The sequence below is a fragment of the Gekko japonicus genome, unplaced genomic scaffold, assembly GCF_001447785.1.
Source record: "Gekko japonicus isolate JY-2015 unplaced genomic scaffold, Gekko_japonicus_V1.1 scaffold769, whole genome shotgun sequence".
NCBI lineage: Eukaryota > Metazoa > Chordata > Lepidosauria > Squamata > Gekkonidae > Gekko > Gekko japonicus.
In genome coordinates this window covers 603,247-626,940 of record NW_015175993.1, presented here as the reverse complement: position 1 = coordinate 626,940, position 23,694 = coordinate 603,247, and the positions used below count along the sequence as shown (strand labels likewise).

Sequence of the window (23,694 nt, the reverse complement as noted above, 5' to 3'; positions counted from 1 at the left end):
TCTTCAGTTCCTTTAAATGCTAACAGAGCCGATAAATATGTGCAAAGATAAGGCCAGGAAAACCCAATCATCTAATGTACTGGAGTTTTGCCCTTGAGACCTCTCTGTCTTGGCAGGTATCCCAAGTGAGACCCCTTTCTTGTGTCGCCCAGAGAACACCTCAGAGTTGTGTCTCCAGTCTTCTCAATGTACATTTAATTCCATGCTTTGTGTCTCCCCCCCCCCCAATTTATTTTTCCTTCATGAGAAATGTATAGCCCTAAGTAGTAAAAAAATGTAGGGCTGTCAAAGGCAGGCAGATAGAAAAATCCTTGTTTCACTTGCATCTGATTTGCTTAAAATAATTTTTTCATCGGTTATCTATTTGAGCTCAGTTTTCAGCAAATATCCGTCCTTTGCGACATACACCCTTTCCCTCCTGGCCGTGCCTTGTGATTCAGAATCAGAGACGCAGCCCACAAAGGAAGCAGTTCTGTGCTACCAAAATATTGAAGCTGTAACTGGCATTCAAAATAAAGTCCCACAGCCCTTTCCAGCAGTCAGCTCATTCCACAAAGATCCACTTTGGAGCACAACGAGCCACGAAGAGGAGGAACCTCAGGTTGAAACCAGAAAACAAGCCAACCGACCCCAAACACCCTGATTCTTACGTACAATGCCCAGTTGCCATCCACGGCAGCATCATAAAACGTATAATAAAAAGATGTTTGTGCTTCTGGAAGACAATGGCCCATGCTCCCAAACCATGTTTCCTTGCGCTGTAAACATGTGCCAACATTTTTTAGTCAGATATGCTCTTCATTGAAGGAATAAAAATCTATTTCTCTGGTGGGAATGTTTTCATGATCTGTCATTATGATCTGTGATCCCTTAGATCCTAACTATCTGCACATTATTTCACATCAATTACAGTTTATAAATTAACAAAAGTTGTATTTGCCTTACAAAAAAAAATCAATACATATTTATGAACATTTTTAAAAATTCCGATAGATTTTCACATACATATAACCTAAAGACACAATACAAAAATCAGTATAAGTTAGGCAATGCACCACATGAATGACCAAAAAGGGAACATTTTAAACCTTGGCGAAAGTGACACCATGTTATTTCTCATGACTAAAAAAAACAAAAACAAAAGCAAAAACACATTTGACGCAATTCTTTTCAAAAACGTATGCGGGATATATATATTTTTTCTTTCCTCAGCCGTATTCATTATTCCTTTTTTTTTTTTGCATCTCATAGCTATTCTTATTTATCTCTTTTCCCCATCTTGTTTTTACATTGAGGAAGGCTACAGTCAAATAATACTCAAGCAACTGATTTCCTCTCTTTGGACTGAAAAATTAAACAGATACTAAATTATGACAGTGAATTTAGAAAGGAGGACTCCAAGGGCTTGAAAGAACATGTCTGGGATAATCTGAGGCTTCTAAGAATATTGCAATCACATCGAAGCAATCACTGAAGCGTGCCGGGTAACTACCTCCTCAGCTAATATGCTTTTTTCTCCGTGATGACTAATCATGTTCTATTAAACAGCAGTAATGCTGGAAGAACTCAACTATAGATGTGTAATGAAGCCAGTATTCTCCCCGGACAGATTAGCTACAACTGATTTGACACATACCATCATAGGAGCTTCAAACCTGACAAACTCTGTGCTTGCTCCTGATTTATGCCGTCAAGCTCTTCGGAAAAGAGAATGAAATCCAAGTGGTTCAGTTTGGTAGAGGTGAAATGTACCGATGTGCTTAACTGTCAGTTATGAAAAGTTACAATTTCTGGTCTCTCTCTTTCTCTTCTCTTCCGCCTGCCGTTCCTGGCCAGTGACTCTCATGCAATGCTGGCCAGAGGCCCCCCGCCGGCAGACATCCCCGTCCAACAGGCCTCAGCCATGTGCTATAATTAGTGACTCCATGATGTCTCTTTGTCTTACCCTCCCCCTTTTTACAGTTTCATCAGTCAAGATCTTTTTATTAAAACAAATGGTTCCTGCAATCCTCTTTCCTCCTCCTGGTCTCTCTTTACAAGATCCCTGGCAATTTGTTTCCCCCTGGAGAAAGTGAGGGCTTGGAGAGGAAAGGAGAAGGCATATTTTATAGACTCACAGAACCTCAAGCTGTGAAGGTTATGCATAATCGGAGGGCTGTGGGGATGTTAGTGATGCCACAAAAAAAACGAGAGCACCAGATCCTTCAGATGATGGAGGGCATCCTGGCCGTGCTGCTGTTGTTCCTGTTAGTGTTCTTCCGGGACAAGTTCGGAGTGGCCATGAGGACAAAGCGCTCGTCCGGACAGCCGTACTGCAGGAGGATGTCCACGCACTCTTGGCTCGAGGCCTGCCTGGCGTAGGCCAGGGCTCCGTTTCCGTGGGCATCGCGGGCCATGACATCGACACCGTACTGCGGGAAAGAACACACAACGTAGCTAGCCGTGCCCCTCATTCGTGACCAGGAATACACAGAATACACTCGAGGGAAAAAGCGTCCTATGCAGAGCTGAGATGAAGCCGGGGAACATTACCCAAGCTCCTTACTCTGAGTTTTAACATTGGAGTGGCTCAATTACAGATCCATTTGCTGCATCCTAGGTCTCTTCAAAGTGTCCGGGGAGCCCCAGCACTGTCATCTCAAATGCCCCCAAAGGTCTAAGGCCTTTTGCAATCATTTCGGTGAACCATACTCATATACACTCACACAACCATTCACAACCATCCCATAACTCCCCTTAAGGTTCACATTGCAACTTAAACCACCAATGTCACCCAAATTCCAATTTCATACAGCATTTAAAGCAATAATAGCTCTCGAATAAAAACTATTTTTTAATCTGTTTGTCCTTGTTTTAATTGTCCTATATCTTCTACCCGAAGGCAGCAGTTCAAACAGGGAGTGTTCAGGGTGTGACAAATCCTGCAGAATGTTCTTTGCTTTTTTCAAACATCGAGAACTATACAATTCCTCCAGGAACGGGAGAGGGCAGCCAATAATCTTCTGGGCTGTGATGATAACTCTCTGGAGTGCTTTCCTATCCACAGCCGTACAACTGGCAAACCAGGCACAGATGCAGTATGTTAAAATGCTCTCTTTTGGATCAGGTTAGTAAGTGAAAAGTTTGTTTGGGGTTTGAGGCAGGCCCAGTTGCAATGCTCCCTCTAAGCTGTGGAGCAAAAATTCTACTTTGTGAGCTACTGGCATTAAAGCTGTGAGCGAGGGATTTGGCTGCTGCATAAATCAGTCTGCTCTGGAGCCCTCCTTCCTGAGCTAAGACAAAAATGCGTGAGGCTAAAAAACTGTGAGCCAGCTCACACTAACTCAGCTTAGAGGGAACATGGGCCAGTTGGCAGAGCCAAATTTCAGAATCATCCTCTTTTTTAAAACAAAAGATCCATAAACTAGCACGTCAGAGAGTGGCTACAACACAGTGACCATCAGTCTGAGGCAACGTGACCCAATCTGCAGAGTGGGGACTTACCCAAATCAAGAGCTGCACCAGCACGACGTTTCCTTTCCTGCAAGCCAAATGTAAGGACGACCGCCCATCCCCGTCTCCGCAGGTCTCGTTCACTTCTTCTCGTGACCCGTGGGCCAGAAGAAGGATGACCGTCCGCAGGTCCTCCTCCGCCGTTGCTCGTAGCAAGTGCTGCCCCAAGGAAAGCTCTAAGCACGGCAGTGGAGCAAGGAAGAGCTTCTGCTCATATTTTGCCCGGATCCAGTGCTCTTTTTCTTCCCTAGAGAAGCAAACACAGACATCGCTCAGGGCTGGTCCTTCTGCCGGTCCTTTAAAACACTAATTGGGCTGATATGTATCGTATGGGCTGGACCAGGAAGAGGACAGTTTTAACATTAGTATATTTATTTGTTTGTTTGCTTAATGCATATCCCGCCCTCCCCGCCAAGGCAGGCTCAGGCTCAGGGCGGCTTACACACACAAGGTAGGCTCAGGATACACACACACAAACACACACACACACTAAAATAGCGAGATATGTTAAAACTTAAAATCGAACCACAACATATAAATCATTAATACTAATAAACACAGATGTTCATAAACAATGGCGGCATTCTCTCAACATCCAGAAAGTCACTACCATCATAATCCAGGTTCCTGCCCAGCTGCTGATTATTAAATTGGTGCTGTTGTTGGGGTCAGGGCTACAGTGCTGGGAGGCGGCCCCTAATCGAAAGCCTGGAAGAGCTCCGTTTTACAGGCCCGGCAGAACTGTACAAGGTCCCGCAGGACCCTGATGTCATCTGGGGGCTCATTCCACCAGTTAGGGTGGAAGGCCTGGGAGGGCTAGAGGATTTTGGGACCCCGATTTTAAAGGAACGTTTTGCTTAATGGAGGCCATTACTCTCAGAATGCTACCTGAACCTGGGTAAAACGGGAGGCGAACAATGTTGCAGCAGAGGGAATGTACTGCTTTCCCACGACATTTGATGCACAAGTGGAGTAGACGTTACAACAACAGCATAGATTTATGATGCAAAGAGATGAGAACACGAACATGGGCCATGCACAGCTCATCAGAAACAGCCGTCTCTGCATACACGCTGCTGCAGCAGCTATAGTAAACATGTTTGCCGTTTTACAAAAGTGCTCCTACAAATTGTTCTCCCTGGTAACATGGCAAGATGAACGCATGTGACTGGATCATAACGTATAAACTTATGAAATAAAACAAAACACTATGCAATAATGCAGTTGGAATAGGGGTAAACAGCATCCAGATTTTACTGGGTGTACAGTTGTGAAGCAGTGGCCGATGACATGTGGCACAAAGAGACTCCCTCACGATGGTCTGCTCTGTGCATAGAATTTCCCATCTTACTGTACCAGTGGATATCCCGGTAGAGGGGGGAAAATCACACCTGAAGCTGCACTGATAGAGCTGCTGAAAGAAACGCACTCTCTTGACTGGTCATAGAGTCTTCTGATTCTTTTGAGAGAGCCGGTGTAGTATAGTGATTCGTATAGAAAACCTCACTCAGCCACGAAGTTCACTGGGTGACTTTGGGCCAGTCACTCTGTCTCAGCCTAACCTACCTCACAGGGTTGTTTTCAGGAGACAAAGAAGGAAGGGAGAGCTACACATGCTGCCTTGAACTTGGTGGAGGTATAGCGGGATAAAAATGTGACAGGTAGACTTCCGAAAGGGCATGTGGAATGGTATGGTATAACCCAATCTTGGAAGCTAAGCAGGAACTTGGATGGGGGATCACCAAGGAAGATTCTGAAGGCAATGGCAAACCTCCTCTGCTTCTCATATGCCTTAAAAGCCCCCGGCTGGGGTCGCCATGAGTCGGGTGTGAATTGACGGCACGTGTGTACATATACTTCTGAAAGTTACGTAGGAATTTTCATACTTCATTTTATTATAAACGACGAGACAGTAATGTGATCATTTCCCAACACAAAGATCTACTTCACGCTGCATTTAAAAGAGAGGGGAAAAGGACATTGTTCTCCCTTCAGAAGTGAATTCAGCTTAACTGAAAAAATATGATAGCAAAAGAAGGTAATTCGTTTTTTTTTTTAAAGTGGACATTTCATTTCTCTTTCATGGAACTGATGAACTAGTATAATGTCATGGTCTTCTCAATGAAAGTCAGTATTTCTATCCCCATTTCACACATTCCACTGAGAAGCCGAAAACATCCTATGTGAAGGGTTGTGAGCTAATAAATTATGTTATTTGAACTCTCTACATTCCTCATACGTTCCTCATCCAGCGCATGTGGTATAAAACAAAAACAAATTCATAGAATCATAGAGTTGGAAGGGACTTCCAAGGTCATCTAGTCCAACCCCCTGCACAATGCAGGGCATTCACAAATACCTCCCCCCTCACTCACCCAGTGACCCCTGCTCTACGCCCAGAAGAGGGCAAAAAACAAAAACCAACCCCAAAACAACCCAACAACCCACAACCCTCCAGGATCCCTGGACAAATTGGCCTGGAGAAAATTGCTTCCTGACCCCAAAGTACCAACCAGCATTTCCCTGGGTAGGGTTGCCAGCCTCCAGGTGGGGCCTGGGGATCTCCCACTTTTACAACTGATCCGCAGCTGATAGAGATCAGCTCCCCTGGAGAAAATGGCTGCTTTGAAAGATGGACTCTATGGCATTGCACCCTGCTGAGGCCCCTCCCCTCCCCAAACCCCGCCTTCTCCCTGATCCTCCCCCATAGTCTCCAGGTATTTTCCAGCCCAGACCTGGCAACCCTATCCTTGGGTGTGTAAGAAAGGGCCACGAGAACTAGAACTAGGTATACCTCCATGAATTCCAAAGTAAGGACATTAGGGTAATAAATAAATTCTCAGGCTTGTAATCAGGAGACCAACATAAATGAAACACTTCACAAGAGAAGAAATGACTAAAATTTACACACACACACACACACACACACACACACTTGTACACAGTAATGCTTAAGATTACATTTCACAAACTTCCATAAGAACCCTACCCCCCAAGGTACACTTGCAGGCAGTGCACTGACAGGGGTGAGTTCGCTTTGGAAGATGTCGTCCTTGGACAGTCAATAATTGTGGCAATGTCTTCAAACAGAGAGACACTTGCAAGGAAGTGTGGTAATGCTCAGGGCTTACTCCTTCAAGCACAAAAGGAAATGGTCTTTTGAGGTTTTTCAGCAATGCTTAACCTATTCCCAAGTAATGCAGTGTCAGGTTAACTTTAATCTGTTTTCAAATGCTTATGTAAACAGGTCCTTTACAAAGTAAATCTGGATTAGTTTTGCATCACTTCCTGGCGAGCGGGAGGGTGACCTTAGCATAACCTTTCTGGATACAATGGTTTGCTATACCATGCTCTTCTGCAAAACTTACTGTACATGAGGAAGAACGTGCATACTCAACAAAACAAGGTTGTTTTTTTTTTTAAATGCATATAATGAAAAAGATTGCCACAACTTTTTGGATAGTTTGGAAAACTTTGCTTTCAAAGAACTGAATGACACACTTTGGGGACGACTGCAGCATTCTGTTAGAGAAAAAGAAATGACATATTCGGAGATGTTCACCAGGATGTCTTAAAATCTGCCACTATCCAAGCAGGAAAAAAGTATATTGTATCTTCTCTATTAGGACTAATTAAAGGTATCAGTCATTGTTTCTTAAACATCTTAAATAGATCCCATGAAGATGGTGATTCTAAGCCTGTCTACTAAAAATCCTAGTTGGGTCGATTCAGAGGAGCTTTCTTTCAGGAAAGTTTTTTCAGGACTGCAGTCTTCAATATTTGAACACACACATGATCCACAAGGGAGTTATTTGAATGTGAAGGGGACAGAAACTGATGTAGAATGTACAAACAGAAAACGGAAAGCTGAGATGAAAGCAGACTGATACAGAAAGTTTCAAGATGGAAGGTTTAACCAAGGGGAGTTTTCCTCAAGGGTCAGCACTAGGACTGCCATCTCCAGGCTGGGAAATACCTGGAGATTTTTTTGGGGGGGTGGAACCTGAGGAGGGTGGGGCTTGAGAAGGGGGGGTATATGCCAAAGCAGCCATTTCCCTCCCCCAGGTGAACTGATCTCTGTCACCTGGAGATCAGTTGTAATCCCAGGGGATCTCCAGCCACCACCTGGAGGTTGGTAACCACAATCAGTACAAGGATCCATTTGACTCCATATTTTTTTGCAAACGGCGACGGCAGAAAGAGGAGTCGGTTACTAAACCTGCAAACACAAAAGAATGACATTTCCTTGCACAAAATGTTAGGGACCTGCAACCTCGGATTCAGACTGCGATCACACAGTCTGGATTTTACTGTGTGAACGGGCAAAATCCAGCTGGAAAGTGCACTGAACGTGGATTATTTAGTGAGTGTGATCGCAGGTGAAGACAGTGCATTTTTCCTACCTGCCGGAGGCTAAGCAGCTGGAAAAGAAAAGGGAGGGGAAGGAAGTAGCGAAGGACGACATTCTACGACAACATGCCGGAAAATAAGCAGCTGTGTCAGACTGGGAGCAGGAAGACCTGGGTTTGAATTCCTACTGAAACAGCTCCTGTGCAAGGTGAACTGTTTTTCTGCTCCTGTGTTTCACATGCAACACTCTAGAACCAGAACTGTTAACTGAAGTCCCCTCCTACACAAGGATGGGCCCCGTTAGGTTCACTTCGCTTCACTTCTGGAACTGTTAAGTCATTATTGTTTATTCTGTGTCCACAGCACCTTCACGGTTTCATGGGCAAAAACAGGTCCTGCCACCTACGAGCTTCCGGTCTAAAACAGACAGCGAGGAAACAAGAGATGGGGGAAGGCAGAATAAATGAACGTGGACAAATGCAGTGGCATAAGTTAGCTATTGTTATTACAAAGCACAATTTCATGGAGTGGTAGTGCTAGTTCACAGCAGTATGGCAGGGCACAAATCTACAATCTGAACATAGATAAAACAATTTCATGGAGTGGTAGTGCTAGTTCATAGTAGTATGGCAGGGCACAAAGCTACAATCTGAACATAGATAAACTGAAAGGTTTCAGTTTAATGAATATAATTTGTACGAGGGTGAGAAATAGTTCAACAGTAGATCAGATTTAAAGACAATACATTTACTGTGAGAGGAGTCAGTGGATTGGGATGCAACTCCATTTGTCAAATCGTGGTAGCACTTGCGACCGTAGGTTGGCTATGGATACAAGAGTTCGGCAAAAAACCAACGAAAGCATTCTGTGAGAATCAATTGGCTATATGGGATTTACAATAAAGAGTACTGTATATTTTATTATTATTTGTAAATTGTGGCTACACATCCTTTAAATCACTAAATATTTATAATAAAGGTATATACGTATATATATATATGCATACTTCCAACCCCCCTGGAGAGCCAGTTGTTAAACATTTAGCAGCACACTACTGCCCCACACTATTGGTTTATCCCCAGTTATAGGCCCAGTTAGTACAGAAAAGGCTGGGGAGGGGGACAGGCGGGTGGCTCACACACAGCAAAGATAAAAACGCAGTACTCTGAGCAAAACTGGCCTGTCATTCAGTAGCAGGAGAAAGGAGAAGTCGTGGGGAATGCTGCAAAGGTGGATTCCAGAAGACCAGATAGAAGCAGTAATCTAGGAAACATACCAAGTCTGCCACCGGCTTCCCAGAGACCCTTAACAAAGGTGTTGTGCTGTCAAGCAAGAAATTTAGCACAGTTATAAACAGTGCCACCTGTTACATCAGTTAGGAAAATGTCTGGGTCTGGCTGCTATGATTCTGGTAATTTATCTGTCCTCTAAACTCTGGAGCCCTGCGGGAGTCCCTGATCTCACTCATGCTGTTTATTTATTTTATTTATTTATAAATTAGATTTATAGCCCACCCTCCCCGCTATGCGGGCTCAGGGCGGCTCACAACAGGCACAAGCCTACACATAAAAACAGTTTAAAACCATAAAATCATTACTACTATACATCACAACACATCACAACAAGTGCTCTAGCTGTTCCGATCAGTTCTTCCACAAGATGACGACACAAGATGATACATTTGCTCAATGCTCTTAGTTCGATGCGACACACTGCCATTCTTTCTTCCCCAGGGCCAGGCAATACAGATGGAACGTATCGATGGACCTGCACAAGGTCCCGCAGGGCCTGGATCTCCTCTGGGAGCTTGTTCCACCAGGTAGGAGCCACCACCGAGAAAGCTCTGGCCCTGGTAGCAGCCAGCCTGGCCTCCTTGGGGCCTGGCATTGCCAGGAGGTCTTGTGTCCCCGACCGTAGTGCCCGTGGGGGAACATATGGGGAAAGGCGGTCCCTTAGGTATGTTGGACCCCGACCATATAGGGCTTTAAAGGTAAGAACCAGCACTTTGAAGCGAATCCGGTATGCTATCAGCAGCCAGTGCAGCGCTTTCAGCACAGGCTGGATGTGGTCCCGGCTAGAGAGACTCATTAACAGCCTGGCCGCAGCATTCTGCACCAGCTGCAGCTTCCGGATTTGTGACAAAGGCAGCCCCATGTAGAGAGCCCCATGTTTAATACTGCCCCATGTTTAATACTGGTGTGCAACCAAGGACTGAGATCCACTGCTGGATCTCATCCAGATAGCCATCAGTTCTTCCTTTCTTTTACTAAGCCTCCAAAAGCCTCTCTCTCTCTCTCTCTCTCTCTCTCTCTGGAATCATTGCCAGGAAGTGCTGGCTGCAGATGGGAGGGAACAAGCTGAAACTGACAAGGCAAAGCTGACGCTGGTCGGTAACAGTCATGGTTTAGATGCCGGAGATGCTACCTCTAGCTGACCAGCTAAGGAGTCTTCCAGGGCCTCTCTAAGCAGAGCTACATCCTTCTAAGTCTGGTGCATTCAATAGGCTTAGAAGGGTGTGACTGTTGAACCACTCTGAGAAAGGGGGTCAAGCTGTAGCGGATAGCCCGTCTGAGACTGTATGACAGCCCTCACCTTTGTTGACCTTTCCATTGCTTTTTTTGTATTAAAAAAACCCACCCACCCAAACAAACAAAACAAAACAAACAAGTGCTGCCTTGACCTGGATAGCCTGGGCAAGCCCAATCTCGTCAGATCTTGGAAGCTAAACAGGGTCGATTCTGGCAAGATGGGAGACCTCCTCGAAATACCAGCAGTCGGGAGGACAGGGGCAGGCCTTATTCAGCCATCTCTCTGAATATCCTCCAGGCCCCCAGTAGGGGTCAGTCACCAGGGGTCACCATGACTTCCAGGTGCACACACACATGAAAAATACAACCCCCCCCAACAACAACAACGTACCAGTTCTCATATATAAGGTTGCACTGATTTCTACCAATTTTCCCATGAGGGAGAGTCCCCCCTCCCCCCGGTGTCGGTACTGAGTATGGTTCAGTAGTTGTGGTGGAAAAGGCCATCAAGTAGCAGCCGACTTACGGCAACCCCATATAACAGGGTTTTCAAGGCAAGAGGCACACTGAGGTGGTTTGCTATTGCCTTCCTCTGCATGGTGATCCCTGGACTTCCCTGTTAGTCTCCCATCCGAATACTGATCAGGACAGATCCTGCTTAGCTTCCAAGATCCTATGAGATCTGCCCCTCCAGGCCAGGAACTGGCAACCACCACCACCACCACCACATGAAAAGCCCTGGTCCTTTGGGTAAGCTAGCAAGACAATTTCTTTTTCAAAGGGCTTTTCGTTCATGTTGGATCATGAAGACTGGAGTTCAGTTGTTTAATGAGAGTGGTTGTACTTCTGGGCTGTGGCGACTGAAGAGCTCCTTACTGCACACAGTCAATAGGAGAGCTTGCTTTGCCCGATTTTTTTTTTTTAATTAATAACAGCCGCCCAGTGCATTATATCGAAATCTTCAGGCGTTTCCTGGAGGGCATCAGATCCGAAGTCACCAGGATTCAAGGCACACAAAGGGTAGTGCACCACCCCTCTTTCTGGGATCCACAGCTGATCTCGTTTCAGATTTCTTCCCCCCCCCCATGGAAGGCCAGCCCAAGAGCAGAGTTGTCGGCACTAGATCACTTCGCCTCGTTCCAATCCCCTTGAGGACCCGTTGCTCACATACCCTCTTAGTTAATGAGCTAAAAAATGAATTATTGGCGCAGTCTGCAATAAGCAGAAAGGAGGCAGCACCGCACTTCATTTGGGCCAGTGCGGATTTACCTTTAGATAAATCAGGTGGCTACGAATGGAGGGAAATGAGAGGAAGAGCAACCCAACAGCAAAAAAGACCCGTCTCTAGAAAGGGATGGAATGGGCAACTTAAACCCAGCTTCTGAATATTCTCCCCCTTTCTTTTAGGGGGAGAACTTTGCTTTCCTTGTTGCCTCTTATGAAAATCACCGTTACCGTGGTCTCAGAACACAAAAAGAGAGAGAGAGAAAAAAGAATGAAGAACAGGATTAGCAGGCTCATTTACTGCGATAAAAATTTTCCTACCGCATTTCCCTAGGATGACAAAGCATCTCCATGGCCAATACATCCCAACGGGCAAACATGACCACAAGCTGATACCAACCCAGAAAAAAAACCATGTTGCGTCTCCAAGGACGTATCAATTGCTGCAGACTTTGCTTCCGGGAACTCAATTCCAAATAGACCTTCACAAGAACAGCAGAGACCCAAGTCACCACGGGTTCCAAACAGTGACCGCGATTGCTAACAAGTTAGAAACACAGTTAATTAGATGGGACAATACTCTGCGAAACCCAAATCCCCTTTCCCCCCTTTCAACCGGTTACTGTCAGACATTGAAAGCCTCGCTCATAACAAAGGCCTGATATAACTGGATGCAAATTATCACACCGCCGCCTCCTCTATGCCAGAGGAGTGATGATGCATTAAAGCCTGACGAAAGAGCACCATCAATTTCCTGGCTTCGATGTGCATCTCTACCATCAATGATCTCTAAGCATCTTTTAATGCAAATAACGGAAACCATGGCCCGTTTCAAATTCTGCATATGGGTGACGCACACACACAAAAAAAGCACAAAACCCCTCCGTTTATTTAGCTCCTTGAAGAGAGCATCCAATTACTTAAATGACCCTGCCTTTTGCACCATATCGTTGTCATCCAAAAACAAATAATAAACCAGTAAATGCTGGTGAGGAAGAAGTGTGGAGGGAAGAGAAAAATGGTCAGGAGACATCCGGCAAATGTGCCTCTGCCAATTATTTCGCTTCACAAACTTGACTGTGCTTTGCCGACACAGCATGGTGGAGCATAAATATTCAGTCAAGAGTCCATGTCTTCGAAAACTCAAACATATTTTCAATGTAGCATTACATTAAAAAAAAAAAGACTAGGGGCTTTGATCCGAAGGGCTGCAAGCTGAGCTCTGTAAGTGCCACAGACCTTCATCAACTTTTCTTTCTGCAAAACCATTCCTGAGGGTGGGGGGACCTTGGGCACGGTGTAGGATGGGTCATAAAGAAAAGGGAAATTGGCGGAAATCGTGTGAGTGGAGGGGCCTTTCGACTCACACAAGGAAGCAGTAGCGGGATCGAACCCTAGAAGTCAGTTTTTCTTCCCATGGCATCTCCTTGGGAACCTGCCTGCTGTGTCCGCTCACCAGGAGTGTTCCATCCAAGAAATTCTGTGTGGAGTTCTGTTCATGGAATGGGTGTTTCCTGGTCTCTCCTTTCCAAATGCTGCCCCTCGTCCCCTGGAAGTGGTCCCTGAAGGTCAGGGGACCCTTGGAAATAATGTGGAACTTGACATGGGAAACTGCAGGGGAATCTATCAACATCTCAGAAACCACTTGGGCTACAACTCTCATGTGGACTCCTTTTCATCTCAACCTGGACGGCGTCAAGAGGGAACTGGATAAACATATGGAACAGAGGTCCATCAGTGGCTATTAGCCACAAGGTATAGATAGGAACTCTCAGTCTGGGGCAAGAGATGCTCTGTATTCTTGGTGGTTGGGGGGGGCAACATTGGGAGGGCTTCTAGTGTCCTGGCCCCACTGGTGGACCTCCTGATGGCACCTGGTATTTTTGGCCATGGTGTGACAGAGTGTAGGACTGGATAGGCCACTGGCCTGATCCAACATTGGCTTCTCTTATGTTCTTGCTCTTCCTTTTTCGTGTTTTGATACCATTCCAACACTGTCCTTTGTGGAATATTCTCTGATGAAAAACCCAGCCCCATCTGGCTTCCGGTTTATGGCGACACGCAGGCAGACACATCTCCCGGATGTCCCGGGGATGTAAACTGCACACCAGCGTGTGGGAGGGGTTCTGCTGTGGAGTGACCGCATGGTACGAGTTCTGCTGACAGGGACAAGCGTAACCGACTAAGTTCATTGTATTATTAGTAGCCTTCTGAAAATAGCATGGTGTTAAGCTGATGTATGATCTCCTACTCTTGGGTTTTTAGTTAGTTGTGGGTCTTTTTTCTTTATTCCCTAGATGTACTTCCCTTTCCTATATTTTCTGTTGTAGTTATGTAGTCTGAAACCCCCCCCCAATAAAAACCTCCCCCTAGGGGGCTGAAAACAAACAAACAAACCCAGCCCCATCTGTCTGCAACTGTGTAGGTTAAAGGGTTGCACTGGTACAAAATGGTTTTACGACCTTGTTTGGATAAACCATTAGGGACCGTGGCCTACACTGCTGTGTATAGCTATTGTAAGTAACATCCTACTTATGTAATTTCTGTACCGCTTAATGTGTCGTGTTGATATTTATGCAATGCTGCTGTTCTTTCTGGTGGTTCCAGACTTCTAAAATCCTAATGCACTGGTTACTGAATGTCTCACTATATAATCCGCCTTGAGTCCCTGTGAGAAAGGCGGACTATAAATGACGTAAATAAAATAAATAAAAATACCATAGCACCTTTGAAACTTAAAGAATTCGCTTAAAGAATGCCGCGGCCATACTGCAATTTCCAGTCTTCATTCTACCATCCATAAAATTTTCATACTTGAATCTTTAGGAGGTTTTTAGTTTTTCACACATAGTACATAAACATACACACGGCCACACTTCAAACCTCATCCCAAGGCAAACTTAGGTTTGAATATATATGCAACTGAGTAACTGCAGACACTGTTCCCTAAGAAGTGTGTATATGCGCATGTGTGTATTATGTATTACAAAAAGAGGGACCTGCGATACTCATGGGGGGGAGTATGCCCCATGGCCCCCAGCCTGCAAAGCAGGAGGAGGTCCTCACTGAGGAGGAAGAGGAGGAGGCAGCGGCAGGTGAGCCCAGCAGCAGTGGTGGCAAGCCCTGCCCGGGTCCCACCTGCCCACCCGCTGAGGCTCCTCCTCTCCCCAGCGGTGAGCCCTGCCCGGGTGGCTCCCAGCCGCTCGCCATGGCTTCTCCGTCCCACCCAGCAACAGCGGTGAGCTCTGCTCAGATCCCAGCTGCCCAACCTCCAAGGCTCCCCCGGCTCCCTCGCAGCTGCCAGCAGCAAGCTCTGCCACAGTTCCAAACGGCAAGTCCATTCTCCATGCATGTACGAGAACGCAGTTTCAGTTTTCAATTTTTTTAAACATGTCAGATTTTCTGCACACCTAAGTAATGCCTCAAGTGTGCAGGAATTTCTGTTGAGCCTCCATGTGCCCCCAATTTGTGGAAATAAGTATCCGCACGCACTGGGGACCCTTGGCTATTAGTATATAGATTTTCTTGTTTGTGCATATGTATTAGACTTATTGCCTGCCTTTCTACCCTCATCAGGGCCACTAAGGCAGCTAAAAGATTAAAAACACATAACAAAATCTCATCTTAAAAACCATTAAAGCCACAAAACCCCATGTTATTTAACAATTAAAGCAAAAGAGCGAGAGCTTTTACAGTTCCACCAGGCCTTCAGTTGAGGCAGCGAATATCCAACTCAATCTAGTCTCCCCCCCCAAAATGAGTTGCAATCATGTGTCTGTTGAGATATAATTTATTTTAAAGGATTTATTGTTGTAGTTATTTTATTGTATTTATCATATGTATTTTGTTATTTTGTTTTTATTGTTGTAAATCTGCACTCAGCAGATTATCATAGGTTGGAACCCGCTCTGAGCCTGCTTTGCGGGGTGGGCGGGATATGAACGGAAGAAAACAAATAAACAATTAAAACTAAAACACACAGGCAAAAACATAAAAACAGCAATTACAACACAAGGCAGGCCAAATCATGCTTGCTAGGTTCATGCTTTACATTTTTAGGGCATTTTTTACTGATTTGATGTTTTTTCTTCACTAGGAATGATCAAAACCAGAATTTCCGTTGGGGCAGAGAAGTATAGGGAGGGCATATTAAGGTGGAGAGTTCCACCCTGAGGTATGCATTTAAAAATATGATGAGACTCTCGTGAGATGAGAATTGTTTAAAACTGTTTAAGAAAAACAACAACTTCATAGCCATATATCCATTTAGATTTGCCAAGCAGCTGCATTATCAGCTTGGCTAAAGCACTGTAATTAATAATCTCTTTCCCACACAAGTCATACACACACATTACCAGACACGCACAATGAAATAATTTAGAATAAGCAACACCCTAACACAGAAACTGGATAGCAAAGCAAAAGAATTCTTCATATTCTTCAGCTTGCTGTAATAACAATAAAAAAGCAAAACGCTTTAAACCCACCTCCTGTTGAATCCTACATTTAAATTGGCAATATATTGACACATCTCAACAGAACACCACATAATCCAGAATTGCACTGTCATATAGAGCTGCACATTCTCTTTATCGAGGATGCAGAGTGGTATATTTCTTATTTAATAAATAGATTGCTGGGAGGACTAAAAACAAGGAGAGCAGATCTGGTTGCACGGTGTGTGTGTGTGTGTGTGTGTGTGTTGCAGCCAGGAGAGCAAAGGTGAGAAATTGAGTGTTGTTGCAAATAGACTGAACTGGGGGAGGAGGTGGCAGAGGTGGGGGGAGAGGAAGAGAGAGAAAGGGGCAGCTAGCAGCAAGGAATTTCCCAAACCGTCTTCCTGCCTCAAGCAAAGCAGGAACTGGAAGGGAGGCATGGAAGAGGAGCCGGGAACAATATGCTGAGTAAACAGAGGGGGCTTCCTCTCTCTCGGCAGGAGAAGCCCCCCCCCCTTTGGCAAAGTCAGTGCTTAGCAGTTGACTGCTCCCATTGCATGCATGCCTTCTCTCTGAGTCAGCGTTGCTAAGGGGAAGAGGAATACAGGCCCTCTAGGGATCCAACCCCCCTAGCAAACAAGAAGGATGCGGACGGCAAACAAAGACCAATGGATGCTCATTCCCCAATTATTGAAAGCTTGTAGGAAACCGGCCACTGTAAATCATGGATGTAGACAAAGTATGAGAATTTATGCAAGCTGTGAAGGGCAAGCTAAGAAGTGCATTTCTTCTGCCTCCTGGCCAAGGCCATCTGTGTTTTCAAACCCACAGAGTATTTTATGAGACTTTAGAGTGGAAAACAATTACTAATTAAAAACAAACCAACCTATTAAGTTTATTACTGCTTTCAAGTTACACTTTAACGACAGGTGAAGAGAAGTTGTATATAATGTCAATAGATAGGATGTTGCCTAAATGCCTGGCGCGAGTAATGTAAGTGTACATACCTGTAAGACTGTGCCTCTGGGGATGAGTGTGCTTATTTTGTAAAAAAAAAGCCATGGAAACGAATGATGTTTTGCTTTGTTCACCTCACCTTTGCCTATCTAGAAGTCTGTTAGCTTTTGGAATAGGAAAAAGGGCAATTTCCTCCTGCTTGTTGAGGCCCATTCAGCTCCGTGGTCATCGGGTTGTCGGGTACCTCCTGGCAACCAGAAGGGTGGTGGATAGGGGACACCAGGAGCAAAGAGAGGCCTACGCCAGCATCACCGGCCACATGGTGATGTCACTTCCAGCACACACCAGAAGTGACATCATCATATCCCTGGCGATGTGAGGACGCACTGGTATTTGGCAAAAACCTTATGGTAGAAGTCCTTTTGGCTAGTTCCAGGTTCTTTGTTAATAAAACTGTTTGTATTGACTTCAACTTGGACATTTCATTAGATACCGTGAAAATCTATGACACCAGAACTACCGCCTGTCCTATTTAATGGATAATGATCAGGTTGTGCTGTGTGAGGACAAGATCTTTGAAGAAACAAGACCTGCAAATTGTTTGCTCTCCTGCCCTTCGTTGCAGAGTGGGGATTCAAACCCAGGTCTTCCTGATTCCAGTCCAACACTTCAATCACCACACTACAATGGATCTCACCTAAAAGAGAGTAATTCTGTGAGACTCAAGGGGGAGGGCATTCAATAAGTGAGGTGTGTTGGAGGTAGAAAGTGCCATCAAGCCACAGCTGACTTATGGCAACCCTGTAAAGTTTTCAAGGCAGAGACGTTCAGAGGCAGTTTGCCATTGCCTGCCTCTGTGTCATGACACTGGTATTCCTTGGTGGTCTCCCATCCAAATACTAGCTTCTGAGACCTGAGGAGATCGGGCTATCCTGGGCTATCCATAGGGTTGCCAGCCCCAGGTGGGGGCAGGGGGGAATCCCTTGATTTTGTGGGCTCCTGCCTGCCGCCGGCCAACAGCCCCATCCCCAACAGCCGTGAGCCCATCGGATGTCGCTGATGTGATGATGTCACGGCGACACTCTGGTATTTTGGGCAAACGTCCGCATCACGCCATCACATTGGCGATATCACACATTGTGATGTTGCCCCACCCCCCCACTCCCAGACAGCTCCCTCTCACCCCCCGCTGGTGCCAGGTAAGGACCTGGCAACCCTAGCTATTCAGGTCAGGGGACAGTGAGGTGCCACTACTGAAAAAGCCCTGTCTCTGGTCACCACCCACCTCTGAAAGCGAGGACACAGAGAGCAGAACTTGTGAGGAATCTCTTAATCGGAAGGCTAGACAACATGGGAGTAAGCAGTCCTTCAAGTACCCTGGCCCCAAGCCATTTAGGGCTCTGCAGGTCATAACCAGCACTCTGAGTTGTGCTCAGGGAAAGAACAGGCAGCCAGTACAGCTTTTTAGCACCAGAGTGATATAATCCCTGTATCCCACCCTTGACGATAGCTTTGCTGTCACTTCTTTGGAAATTTATCTAATGGTTCTACAGGCTATCAAATGTGTATTAGAGTTAAGGGTTTTTACTGCATTATTTTGTATTCAATTATATATAAGGAGAGAAGAGATATTTTTGGGAGATGCCTTGTCTGCCCTATAACCAGACACAAGTCGAGAGGTTGGCACATTTTATAAAACAAAGTTTACTTACTCCCTTGGAAGGGGTTTAGAGATTATTTTGCCGAAAGACAAATGATAACATTTATGAGTTTACAGGCAGAGAGAAACTATCAGCAAGTTTAAGGACTTCTATCGTAACCCTTAAATGGTTACTTCTGGTTCCTTCTTCAGGAGAAACACATCCCCAAAGTTCTAGTCAGGACTCCTAAAAACCTAGCTGTCACTTCTTTGGAAATTTATCTAATGGGCCTACAGGCTATCAAATGTGTTTTTACCGCATCCTACATTATTTTGGTTATATTTTTGGGAGATGCCTTGTCTGGCCTATAACCAGATACAAGTCGAGAGGTTGGCACATTTTATAAAACAAAGTTTACTTACTCCCTTGGAAGGGGTTTAGAGATTATTTTGCCGAAAGACAAATGATAACATTTATGAGTTTACAGGCAGAGAGAAACTATCAGCAAGTTTAAGGACTTCTATCGTAACCCTTAAATGGTTACTTCTGGTTCCTTCTTCAGGAGAAACACATCCCCAAAGTTCTAGTCAGGACTCCTAAAAACCTAGCTGGACCCTCTATTTAAATAGATAGATAGACAGATAGACAGATAGATAGAAAGAAAGATAGAAAGATAGATAGAAAGATAGAAATACTATATTTTAAGGGTGAGCCCTCTCCCAGCCGCCACACTTCATTAGCCAGCCTCCTCAGAATCCAGACTCTGACTGACCTCAGATGTTCTAAACCAGCATCTCTGGCAGTTATTCCTTATCTGACTGAAAAATGTAGTTTAATGTTTATTTATTTTATTTATTTAATTCCATTTATACCCCGCCCTCCCCGCGTGCGGGCTCAGGGCGGCTTACAACCATAGGGCACAAAAGTGCAATAAAATACAATAAAAACACAGTTCAAAAACAAATTATACATGGGAACCCAAGGATTTTAACTGTCAACTCCCCCCTCCCACCTAGTTCCTCCAAAGTTCCACTGGCACCGATTGCCTGCTAATCTGCTCTTTGCGCACTCTAACCGGGCATAAAAGTTGTGCATAGATGCCATCCATCACAGCCCTCGAACACAGGCCAGGATCCAGCATCAACGGAAAACTACGAGCCTCCTCCTTTAGTAGAAGCGCAAACACCACCCCCCTTCCAGGAGAGGCTGACTCCCCATTCCTCGAGCTTCAGACCAGCAGTGCTCATCCACCCTGTTACACCCTCCACTTACATCGGTGATCTTAGAAGGGTGCAACTCTGCTCTCATAATTTTGGATACCTCGTGTTTTATCGCTTGCTGCTTAGAGGGTACTTTGAAAACAAAGGCTTAGATCCCACAGGGGGATATGTGCCGGGAGAGGGATATGTGCTCACAGAACACAACTTTTTTGCTTCTCCGCTCCTGCGGCAGCTTGAAATGTGCCCCCACCCATCTTATTCTGGGGGATTCCTGCAGAAATACTCCATGGGATCTAAGCCCTAATGCAGACAATAATATTTTAAACAAACAAATAATAAATGAAATGGACATTTTGAAATAGCTGGAAGTAATATGCTTAATAGGTTGGTTTATTTAATTAACTATGCCTAGAAGTCATGGGGCACACAAATGCATTGCTTTTGATTTTCATCTGACTTCACTGGCATTCATTGACTGCCATGTTTTAAAAATCAATACTAATCCCCCTACTGCTAATAATAATAACATGCTAAACTTACACAGAACTTGAATGAGAAGTTTCGATGCAAAACCAGATTTTATTTGAAAATAGTCTGTGTTACAGATATGACAGATGTATAACTAATCTAATCCAATTAGGAAAAATGGCTAGAGAAGCAAGTCTAAGACGGTGACTGAAGAAAAAACCTAAGAATTCTGCCAAAACAGAGCTATACCCTTCCATGTTTTAACTCCCATGTACTTAGAAAGGCATACGTTTGTTCAACGTTTCACTGTTAGCTTTGTTCTTGATTCTGTGTTCCATCAACCAAGGGCAACAGGAACACAGAAAACATCTGAAAAACAGGTCTGGGAAAAGGGCTGAAGCTGCAGGATGATTCAAAATAATATGTGGTTGGTTCACATTAGATTATTTTCCTAGGCAGACATAGTTCCATGTAGGAAAACTGTATGGGCATGACCGAACCCAAAGTTAAATGCTTATGAATCCCATGTATTCCAAAGGTCGAATTCAGAAGTGCTTAATTTTCACTGGATCACACCCCCTGTACATACTTGTGTGTGTGAAGTGCTGTCAAGTCACAGCCAACTTATGCCGACCCCAGCAAGGGGCTTCCAAGGTAAGTGAGGAGCAGAGGTGGTCGGCCATTGCCTTCCTCTGCAGAGTCTTTCCTGGTGGTCTCCCATCCAAGTACTGACCCTGCTTAGCTTCTGAGATCTGACGTGATTGGGCTACACCATGTTGCCTTCCCTTCTACATACATTATAATGCATGACAAGTTAACATTTGCATTTAGCCAGTTGGGGTGGCCTGGGAAGCTAAAAGAACCCGGGGGGAGGGGACCAGCCTGGTTCCACAGATGCTTGTGATGAAGTTGTGGAGTGGAGCTTGGCAGATCCAGGGGCACAGAACTGTAAGGTATTGTGCCCGGTCTTGATCAGGCCTTTTGTTGTCTTCTGTTTCCCTTGCATATGTGCTTTTAAAATTTAATATATACAATTTAATGTATAACGACCATCTTTTGGGTATGTTGTAGGGCTGCAGAGAGCAGGGGGTTGGACCAGATGACTTGCAAGGTCCCATCCAACTCTAACCTTCTATGATTCTACGACTGTACTGATCAGTTCATTACAAGGGATAGAATGCATTTGAAGGGGTGTTATAGTTGTTGTCCTTCCTCATTAAAAAACAAACAAACAGAAGACTTTTGTGGCACCAGAAAAAAACCCCAACAGATTTATTGCAGCAATGATAATAACTGAATAAATAACGCCTGAATTAGGATTGAGCGATAGATTTAGGGGGCGGGAAGGCAGAATGGTAGATAGCCTGATCTTGTCAGCTAAGCAAGGTCGGTACTTGGATGGAAGACCAGCAATGAGGGCTCCATAGAGGAAAGCAATGGCAAACCACCCCTGCGTATCACTTGCCTTGAGAAGCCCTTGCTGGGGTCACCATATGCCCGTTGGAACTTGACAGCCCTTTTATATACATAACAGTTTTAGGGAGCAATCTTAAACAGGTCTCCAGGAGTAAACCCAATTTTATTCAATTGGGGCTTACTCCCAGTACAGTGTTCGTAGGACTGCAGCCTTAATTTTAGTAACCAGGTTTTAAACGAGCACCATTTACTGCAATCACTGGACTTATTTTGTACTTTTGAGTTCTGCATACAAATGTGGTACCTTGTGCGCTTGCTCTGGGTGGGGCCTGCGATCTCCTGGAATGATAAACTGATCTCCAGAATACAGTGATCAGCTGCCGTGGAGAAAATGGGTACTTTGGAGGGTTGACTCTCTGGTATTCCACTTCGCCAAGGTATCTCCTGTCTGCAAATCCTGCCCTCCCCAAGCTCCACCCACAAATCTCCAGAAACTTCCCAACCAGGAGCCGGCAAACCTATTGGTTGAGCCTCCGGCCTGATGTGTGAGCTGCCAGCCCCACCTCCCACTTAAGCTCTGCTGCCGCACAGGAAACTGAGCCAAGTGCCCACCAATGCTTCTTCTAAGCTGTGGAGTCTCGTGAGCAAAAATTCTACTTTGTGAGCGACTGGCATTACAGTTGTGAGCGAGTGATTTGGCTACCGCATAAATCAGTTTGCTCTGGAGCCATCCTTCCTGCGCTAAGACAAAAATGTGTGAGCTGGAGGCTAAAAAACTGTGAGCTAGCTCACACTAACTCAGCTTAGAGGGAACACTGGTGGCCACCACCCCCCTCCACATGGCTCAAAGTGCCACAGGGGCTCTTCAGCTGATATGAATGGGCCGAGGCTCACTGAGCACCAGTGACCCTCCACTGGGAAATGGTCCAGGATCAACGCACGGTCCGGCCAGGCAGCCAATCGAGACAGTGTGGACATTACTGGTGAACACTATGCTGGTCAAGTGGTTTGCACATTGTTTTTATACTAGGGACGGAAGCCTCCAGATAAATCCCCTGGAATTACAACTGATCTCCAGACGACAGAGATCAGCTCCCCTGGAGAAAATTGATGCTTTGGAGGGTGGACACTTTGGCATTATATCCTGCTGAGGTCCCTGTCCTCCCCAGGCTCCACCCTCAAATCTCCATGAGTTTCCCAACCTGGATCGTTTCCCAACCTGGAGCTGGCAACCCTACTCCCCCCCCCCAATGACAGTCAGTTTGGTGTAGTGGTTAAGAACAGCAGACTCTAATCTGGAGAGTCAGATTCAATTCCCCACTCCTCCACTTGAAGCCAGCTGGGTGACCTTGGGCCAGTCACGGTTATCTCAGCCTGAAAAATAAACCTAGCTTGCTGCAAAAACAGCTAGAGTTGCAGGCTGCCAGACAATGCAGCTGCTGGTGTGACCTTGGGTCAGTCACAAGTTCTTTCAGAGCTGTTCTCTCATGAGCAGTTCTCGAAAGAGCTCTCTCAGCCCCACCTACCTCACAGGGTGTTTGTTATGGGAAGGGGAAGGGAAAGGGATTGTAAGCCGCTCTGAGACTCCTTTGGGTACTGAAGGGCGGGGTATAAATCTAATTTCTCCTCCTCCTCCTCTCCTGGCTATACTATACTCACTGCCATACGATAATTAATTAATTACCCCCCATGCCCCATTGGTCACTGGGGGGCTCTGGCAACCCTATTTTATGCCAAGGGAAAAACTGAAAAAAATGAGTGCTGAAGAGTGCCTTGGGTTGAGAATGCTCCTAAGGACTGAAAGTTAACAATCCCCAGGATGTACTTCCATGACAAATACTATGCTGATTGAAGTTTTTGACTTTACAGGCACTCTGCGAATGAGTTCGAGGCTAAATGAGCCTGAACAATTATATACATTTCGGCTAAGCTACAGAATAAGGGCGGGGGGGGGGAATGGTAC

The 23,694-nt window shown here is 45.3% G+C and overlaps 1 protein-coding gene across 2 annotated transcripts in view; it reads right to left on the bottom strand.

Annotated features, from left to right (window-relative positions):
* Positions 1 to 1,215: 1,215 nt before the first annotated feature.
* LOC107123193 (arf-GAP with GTPase, ANK repeat and PH domain-containing protein 1-like) overlaps positions 1,216 to 23,694 on the bottom strand; it is a 440,455-nt gene continuing 417,976 nt past the window's right edge. For both annotated transcript variants that reach the window (XM_015426385.1, XM_015426386.1), the window contains 2 exons: positions 3,484 to 3,739; positions 1,216 to 2,411 (listed from right to left, as the gene is read on the bottom strand). In XM_015426385.1, coding sequence (XP_015281871.1) covers positions 2,205 to 2,411; positions 3,484 to 3,739 — 463 coding nt within the window. In that variant the 3' untranslated portion in view covers positions 1,216 to 2,204. The remainder of the gene's footprint in view (positions 2,412 to 3,483; positions 3,740 to 23,694) is intronic.